Source organism: Nannospalax galili, unplaced genomic scaffold (genome assembly GCF_000622305.1).
Source record: "Nannospalax galili isolate Female #2095 unplaced genomic scaffold, S.galili_v1.0 scaffold39, whole genome shotgun sequence".
Classification (NCBI taxonomy): Eukaryota; Metazoa; Chordata; class Mammalia; order Rodentia; family Spalacidae; genus Nannospalax; species Nannospalax galili.
Window position 1 is genome coordinate 89583 of NW_008346683.1, and position 8561 is coordinate 98143.

At 47.5% G+C, this 8561-nt stretch overlaps 1 protein-coding gene across 1 annotated transcript; it reads left to right on the forward strand.

The window, feature by feature from the left end:
- Positions 1-268: 268 nt before the first annotated feature.
- Positions 269-7878, forward strand: LOC103742153 (apolipoprotein L3-like). Its single transcript, XM_017800609.2, has 4 exons — positions 269-385; positions 3993-4100; positions 5198-5312; positions 6514-7878. Exons 2-4 carry the CDS (start codon positions 4067-4069, stop codon positions 7364-7366), a joined length of 1002 nt encoding a protein of 333 aa, XP_017656098.1. The 5' UTR covers positions 269-385; positions 3993-4066; the 3' UTR covers positions 7367-7878.
- Positions 7879-8561: the final 683 nt, after the last annotated feature.

Below are 8561 nucleotides of genomic sequence, written 5' to 3' on the forward strand. Positions count from 1 at the left end.
CTGAACACAGCAGGGAGGTGCTAGGAGTGATCTGTGGTGGGTCCCACAGTCTTTGGTCATGGGTCTTTCTTCCTGAAGACCATGGAGAACCCCCAACTGAGATGAGTCAGCTGGAGAAGGACTTGGAAGGTTGAGCTGAGGTCACCCGTGTGTGTTGACAATGTGGGTGGGACTCTGGGTGGTGGTGTTCTAGAAGTGGATATTCTGATGTGTAGGTTGGGTCATGATCTGCTCAGAAGCTGAGACTTTCGGTTTCCATTTCTGGTGCCTGGGTATATTAAGCTGGAGCCCGTGTCTGCTTTGACTCATGTGCAGCTGGTGACTGGATCCACACAGCTAAGGACCACTGCATCCTGCTCAAATTCACACAGGAGAAGATTGCTAGGTAAGATGGAGAACATACAAGTTCTGCCCCTCCTCACAATGCCTCCCGTGGAGGTTCCCCTGACCTCTGCTCAGCCTATGCAGGATGGAAAAGGAAGACAGGCTGTCCTATGTATTCATAGGGAAGGGTGCCAGTGTGGGGAAAAAGGAATGAAACCATGTAAACAGAAGCATTAGCTGAGTAATAATCACAAAGTAAAAGGTCAGACTATGTTTGTGGGGGTCGGGGAGTCCCATGTATGTGGAAGCTGAGAATATCCTGGAAATTTTGAAATTTTATATATATTTTTAATCACACTCTTTGTTTCAGTGGGGCGGTGTTCTCAAACTCTGATGACTCTATGTCTGATGAATACCTCCCAGAGGCCAGACTAGGGGCAAACCGGGCCCAAGAAGATGAAACCAACTTGGTTATCCTGACACCAGCACTAGGATGCTGCTGGGGTCATCCAGGGGCACTGGTGCTGGGCAAATGTAACAGAGAGAAATGTCCTTAGGAAAGCAGGGCATTCAAGACTGGGAGGGACTAAGGAGGCCAGCAGGAGGTGGTAGCCTTGAGGGCCTCACTTGGGGGTGGGGACGGTGAGAATATTCCATGTGAGGGAAGAGCCCAGCAGCCTGGAACACTGGAAGGTGCCTGGGGGTGGGGGATAATGAGGGAGGGGGCAATAAGGGGAGGCTGCATCAGGCAGGAAGGCATATGTACCTGGAGAAGTGGCTCAAAATTAACCCCGGGAGAGAATAAAAGAGTCTCAGGAAAAGCATGTAGCCCTGATTCTTATTTCTCTGCCCAAGGAAGATGCCAGGCAGCCTCTGAGAAGTGAGGCTTTGCTGCAAGCCTCTACTTTTCCACATTTGGGCACAGCTTGGAAGGGGGGCTCCCAGCCTGGGCTTCCAGTTGGTGAGGAGCAGAGAAGGACAGGAAACATCTGCATTCCAGCTGGGCACCTTACCAGGAAACGGCTCATTCAAGAGGTTCACTGTGTAGCTAACTGGAAGGAGGGTTCAATGCAACTATAACAAGAGCTAATTAATTAACTAATTAATTAATTATTTTTGTGGTACTGGGTGTCAACCGCAGGGCCTTGTGCATGCTGAGCAAATGCTCTATCACTGATTCACACCACTAGATCAGATTGACACAAAAGAATGAGACCCATGGTGTAGACACTTTAAGAAAGTGTAGGGTCACCCAGTATTCCAGTTTGTCTGCCTGACAGCCTCTGGGGTCTGGTAGCCCGTGAAGCAGGAAACAAGAGGTAGGGACAGCCAACTCTCCTTACAGCAAGATCCCTCAGCAGCCTGCCCCTTGGGTTTGGTTGCTGAGACCAAGTCTAAATACTCATTTTTGAGTAAAATCAATGCTCAGAAGAAGGGGCAGCCTGAGGGAAAGGACAGGAGTGACTTTTGCACTGGGTGGCCAGACATCTGGGGCTTTTGAAACCACATTCCTCTTGATCTGAGCAGTTAGACATGGATTTATCAGAGAAGGTCTAAGGCTGCTATAGCTCAGAATGAAAAGGATAATTTGGGGTGCCCTAACTGTTAGATAAAAAGGTGGCAGGAGTCAGGATTGTCATGAAACAGAAACAGAGAGGACTCTGGCAAAGTGAGAGTTTAATGGGTTGGTGGGGCTGGGTCTCAACTCGGGAGTGAGTAAGAAACAGCAATCTAATGGCTGTGGTGGGGTGGCTTATGAAAGGAAAGAATGTGGAAAATAAAGAATTTTTTCTGCTGTTTGGGGCTGTTTGGGGGGCTGTTCAGGAAGGGTGTGGGGGTTTATACCTGGTGAAACTTATGGAGGAAAATGTCTACTGTAAAACATGTTTTCTACAATTACAGGGTTTCAGGAACTCATTGCAGCTTATAGGGCTTGGGAAACCTGTGTGTCAGCCTGTGGAGCATGCTCTGGTGATCACAATGCATTTGGTCACCAATTCCCGGAGCTGCTTTTGTCAGCTTTCGGGTGGCTGGGAGTTGGCTGACTCAGTTCCTCTTAGGGACCTTGTGGTTTCTGGGTCTGGGGTCTCCTGGACCTGAACCCTATCACTAATAGAGACACCTCACTACTTCATTCCTTCCTTTTCACGTGACAGAAGCAACATGTCTATAGAGTTGGTGTCCTCCAGCCCAAGCCTTGAGGGACACTTCTGCCATCAAGTGAGCTTGTCCAGGTTATTCTTGGTGATGGAGAAGCCTCACCATGGAGATGAGGGCATTAGAAAGAATCTGCTTTAGGATCAGAGCTTTGTGTGGGTGGCTTGGAGGAGTATCTAGATGTGTGCTACAGAAAGTGTGCTGCAGCCCTGTGCCTGGTAGTCTCTGAAAGCCATGTCTATGGAGAAAGAGGCCTGTGGCAAGATCCATCAAAGTTGTACTTGGCAAAGAAGTCACACTCATTCTTTCTGAAAAACACAGTGTGTCTCAGTGTGTTTTTGTGACTATAACAAAATACTGTAAAGCTATGATTTACAAAGATAGGTGATAGATGAAGTGGATAGGTGAATCGGGTCAATCGGGAGAAAGCACCAGGACACAGATTAAAATCTCCAGCAGGACAGAGTTTATTAGCAAAGAAAACTTCACACGGGACAAGTCCCTCAGGGCAGGGAAAATGTCAGCCCACAGATCATAGGCTGGGGTCTTTATAGGTTGCTGCAGAAGGCGGGAATATATTTTTAAAAATTGGGCGGGGTGTGGGGGAGCGGGAACCCTGGGCTTATCAGAACAGCTTCTGTTAAAAAACCGCCCCCTTGCATCCCAGCCAGGTTCTGGGTCCAGAGGTGTCTGTTTACGCTTTAAGATCATCAACGGGAAAGCCTGCTGTGCTGAAGAGACTCCTGGGGTCTCTGGTCAAAAGGTGGAGTCTGTTTATCAAAGGGAAAGCAAGCTGCCTTTAGTCAAAAGGTGCAGAAAAGTCTGTTTCTCTTGACTCCAAAGACCAGGGTGCTCATCTGCATTCTCAGGGGGGCCCATGGGGCCTGGCTGCATTGGAGGAGAGAGTTGCTGTGGGTCCAAACCCTAACAATAGGTATTTACTTATCTCACAGTAAAAGGCTGGGAAGTCATAGAGCATGGCCCAGGTTCCAGCTTTGGATTTTGGTGGCCCCTTCTGCTGCACCATGCAAGAGGCAGTCATGCTGTCTGATAGAATGAGCATGCACACTCAGGGCTCTCTTCCTCTCCTCACAGAGCCACAAGCCCTGAGTTGGGATCCCAGCCCTGTGCACACACTGCTTCAACTGGTATCGGCTATAGCATTGCTACACACATTTCCCACCAGCAGGGAGTTGCTAGAACATTCTTCCCTAGCTCTCTTTTTGTATAGCAATCTGATTCTTTTGCACAATTGTGTCCTCAGCTGATCACCCTCTCCTTGGACCCTACTGGTAAGGCGACCTCTAGAGTGAGGGAGAGGGGGTAGAGCCAAATGACTGACTTCTTTCTGTAGAAGCCTCAGAGCCAGGAAAAGACAAGCCCTCTGTGTTAAGTTCCTTTGATCTTGGAAGCCATCCTACGGGAAGTTGTGGGGCAACACATCCCTGGTCTCCTCTGTTTGCTGCAGTTGACCCCACTCAATCCCACACTATGTTTTCTCTTCCCTGCAGACTGCATATCCATCAAGCTGTAAGGGAGACTTCTCAGAGATCTTGTGACTGACACCAAAGATCCAGAAGCCTCCATGGCCTCCCAAGATATTCAGGATCCTCTGCTCAGTATGTTTCCTGCTTTCAATCTAGGTCTGGGGACTTTCACAGTGAGTGATTGCTGAGCAGTTGAGAGTAGACACCATGGAGGACCCAAGAGAGAGCCCAACCCTGGGTCTGTGGGCTCCCCTTCCTTACTGTATCTTGGAGACATGAGCAGGAGTTACTTTCTCTCTACCCTGTCCTCTGGTTTGACCAGGAGAGGCTGAGGATGTGGAGGACAGCAGGGTATGTGACTTAGTCACAACTTTGAAAATTAGCATGATTCCCTGCCTGTTGTATGTAATTTGTCTGAGGAGACTCAACAGTTCCCATTACAGAGGAAATATTTCCCCAGTAATCTTGTTGAAAACATGTCCTTTGGGCTTAGCAATCCACATGGATATGTTCATTGTATATATAAAATAAACCACAGAACGAACGTGCACCCTCATTGTATTCAGTATACTCAGATATCACATTTAAAGGCACTGGTGTCATAGTATTTGACATGCAAGAGGCTCATGATGGAGGAAACCAGCATCTTCCCAGGGCTGAACGTTCATTTTCTGTTTGCTTTGAGCTCATTTCCCTGCAAGGAAATATAGCACCTCCCTGGTATATGAGTCTTCCTGGCTTCCCTGCCCTAATGCAACATGAGGCTTAAAGAAAGTGTTTTATCTCCTATGTATGAGCCAGCGTCTATGATGAAGGAATGGCAGGTTGTTTCTGGTGAGGGCTCTATTCCTGGTTTACAGAGGGAACCAGCTTGCTATGTCTAAATGTGGCCTCCCTTGTGTGCATGGAGAGAGAACGAGAGCAAGAGAGAGAGAGAGAGAGAGAGAGAGAGAGAGAGAGAGATCATGCTGTGGGTTAAGGTATATTTATGATATCATTTCATCTCTAATTGCTTTACTTCTGTAAAAGCCTTCTCTACAAATACAATCACAGGACTTAAGGCTTTTGCGTAGGAAGCAGGACACAATTCAGTCTGCAACACTGGTGAGCCCATCAAAATTGCCCCACGTGACAGGTGTTCAAGAAAATGACCTTCAAAAATCTTATACCCAATACCACTTAAGCTCATCTACCTTGTCTATAACCTCATTTTTTTTTTCCCCAATTAGTGATCAGAAGACTCATCAAGGAAACCACCGAGCAGGACACAGCAGGCAGAGAGACACACCTGCTGACTGAAGATGAAGCCTGGGAGGCATTTATACTTAAGGCCAATTTGCCCAGGTCACCTCCATGGAATGCGCCAGCACAGCCCCCAGAACCCCTGCATGGCCGGTTTTCTCTGAGCAGGCACATCCTCTCCAGAGAGTCCTAGGAGATAGGGGTTCAGGGAACCCTTTGTCAACAATCTTTCAGGAATATTCCTCCCACATCATTTCCTGAAAGAGAACTGACTCAGGTTGAGGGGAGATGGTGTCCATAGGAAACAGGATCATTTCATTTCTTAAAATTAATTATTATATTGCGAGAGTGTTTGGTATGTGTGTGGGAGTTCACATGTGCTGTGGCAGGCATGTGGAGGTCAGAGGACACTTTTGTGCAGTCAGTTCTCTCCTTCCACCTTTATTTGGGTTCTGGGGATCAAACTCATATTGTAAGGTTCATGAGACAAAAGCCTTTGCCTGACAAGTCCCCAGGCAAACACAGACCTTCCTGCAAGGATGACTTTCCAACAGCTATGAGCAAAGGGAGGCGTGTCTTTGGAGAGGTGAACTCTTTACAACACAGTAACACTCCCTGAATTGGAAGTTTTGGGTTCAATACCACTTACCTGTGTTCATCTACAGAGTCTCAGCACAAATACATTGGTAGTGATGGTATTAACCTTGAATAATTAGGCATCTTTCTCAAATGCCTGCCACTGACAAGCCTCTTAAGATGACTTTTTAATGTGTGCATGTGTGTGCACGCATGTGTGTGTTCATGTGCGTGTGCATGTGCACATATGTGTGTGTGCACATGGGGGTCAGAAGGTAACCTCAGCTATTGTGCCTTAGGTATTTTCCTCAGAGACTCTCAATGGTCTCAAACTTGCCACGTAGGCTAGATTGGCTGGTCGTTGAGTCCTGGGGACCTACCTGTCTCTAGCTCTCCAGTGATGGAATTACAAGTGCATGCCTTCAGGTCTGGCTTTTTTTTTCCATGAATTTGGGGCATGAAACCTAGGTCCCCATGCCTGAACTTTTCCAACTGAGCTATCTCCCCAGTGCTTAAGATGACTTTTACTCACTTACCTCCTACTAAGGACCACAAAATTTATCTATGAGATTCCAAACACTACCCATCAAAAGAAAACTTCTATGTATCTTTATAATTTTTATCCATTGGATCATTATAAGATAGATTATGATAGACAGATCTTTCAGGACCCATTTTACAGAGATACAATCTGTCTTTCTCATGCACTTGACTTCCGCTGTTACAGGGAGGAGGAAGCTGCGCTGCGTGAAACTCTGAAGAAACTTACAGCTCTCTTGGCCATAAAGGACAAAGACAGGCTTCGAAAAGACCAGAAGAGTAGGAAGAGGTTTTTGGAAGCATTTCCTCAGTTGAAAGTGAAGGTTGAGGAACACATCAGGAAGCTCCATGCCCTTGCTGACCATATTGAGGCGATGCACAGTGGCTGCACCATCTCCAACATGGTGGCTGACTCCTTCAGCGCTGCCTCTAATGTCATGGAAATCCTTGGTCTATTTCTGGCACCAGTGTCAGCAGAGAGTAGTCTGGTGCTCTCAGCAGCTGGGTTGGGGCTGGGAATAGCGGCCACTGTGAGTAGTGTTGCTGCCTCCATTGTGGAAGAAACTAGCAGATTTGGGGATGAAGTTAAAGCCAGTCACCAGGCTTCAACCAGCATGAACCTGATGAAGGAGACCAGACCAACTAAGATTGCAGACAAGCTCCTTCAAGCTACACAAGATATCATCCAAGATCTGGAAGCCCTTGAGCAGCACATGGAGGCCCTCAAGCTGGTGAGAACCAATCCTCGCTTAGAAGAAGATGCCAGGATCCTTGCAACCACCGGAAGACTCCCTGCCCAACGTGCTAGACAGGTGCAGAACTCCTTGAGAGGAACTTCTCTGGCAATGACCAGAGAAGCTCGGCTCAGCAGCGCCACCACTGCTGGTGTCTCCCTTTGGAAAGATATGGCCAGCCTTATGAAAGAGTCAGACCATTTGTATGAAGGTGCAAGGTCAGAGTCAGCTGAAGCACGTCGGAAGCTGGCCCAGGAGCTGGAGGAGAAGCTAGAGATGCTCACCAAATTCTATAAGAGCAAATGATCAGGCTTCGATTCATCCCCTTTCCTGGAGCCATGCAGAGGTCAGAGGAGATGACCTGGATGGGAATAATAGAAGCCTTTTGTTAGAGAGGGAAAGAGGCTGAGGTCACCTCTATGGAACTGAGCATTCAGGACTGGGTGTTTCTATGGCAGAGAACAGCAAGGTAAACAAGGGTAGCTAGTGGGTCAGTTAAAATTTTTACAACTGGAGCCTCAAATAAGGGCCCAGAGGGTGTGTCAGAAGAATAGGGACTAGAGACTGATATCAAGATGAACATATGGAAGAAGCCAATTGACAAAAAAAAAAAAACCCTCCCCACCTGAGCTACATGTAATAAAATATTCTGGGAGAAAAGCCAGCAATATGCAAATGCTAGAGAAGCAGGTGTACGTAAATGAGCCCAATAGCCCTGTGCTTTTGAGCCTGTGCTTTTCCCCAGCTCACTAGTGCCCTCCCATTATCAGAAGTGTCTGTCTCTTTCTAAATAAATAATTCCTATCTCTGCCACCTTACCATGTGTCTCCGGTGCAATACTTTGTCTTGAGACATGAGAACCTTGAAACTTAAGCAAATGCCCTCCAAACTTTGATCCTCAGCTCTAACAGCTGGCTCAACCAGCCAGGGGGTAAGCACAAAATACTTCTGAACTCATCTCTTAACATACTACTGTTCCCTCATTCCTGGAGCATGCAAAACTGCAGGAAAGCTCCCTCAGGAGGCTCATTGTGTAGGTACATTCCTTCCCTCTGTCTTCCCCTTCTGTGTTTACTTTCCACAGATTATGTGGCCAGGGCCAACAGTGTGCCTGGACCCTCTCCCCTGCCCTGTGCAGCAGTAGTTGAATTTATGCCTGGGCAAAGAAGCACGTGAATTGGCCGCTGCTGCCAAGCCCTACAAGATTAGGAGGCAGCTTCTGGTGACCTTTCCATTTGTTACTGAACTAGAGATCACAATCTGTGCCCCAAGGCACCAGGTTCGGTCACCCATCCTTAGGTTGGGCTGAAATTTCTTACACATTTCCCCATGTATGTGCTGGGATTTTGTCTGGCTTGAGCTTGCACAGGACTTGTGCATGCTGTCACCATTGCTGTGAGTTCATATAAGTAACTGACCAGTTCTCTGGAAGACTCTATTTCCTTATGGTCATCTACCTCCTCTGACTCCTATAATCTCTCCCCACCTCCTTTCCCACAAT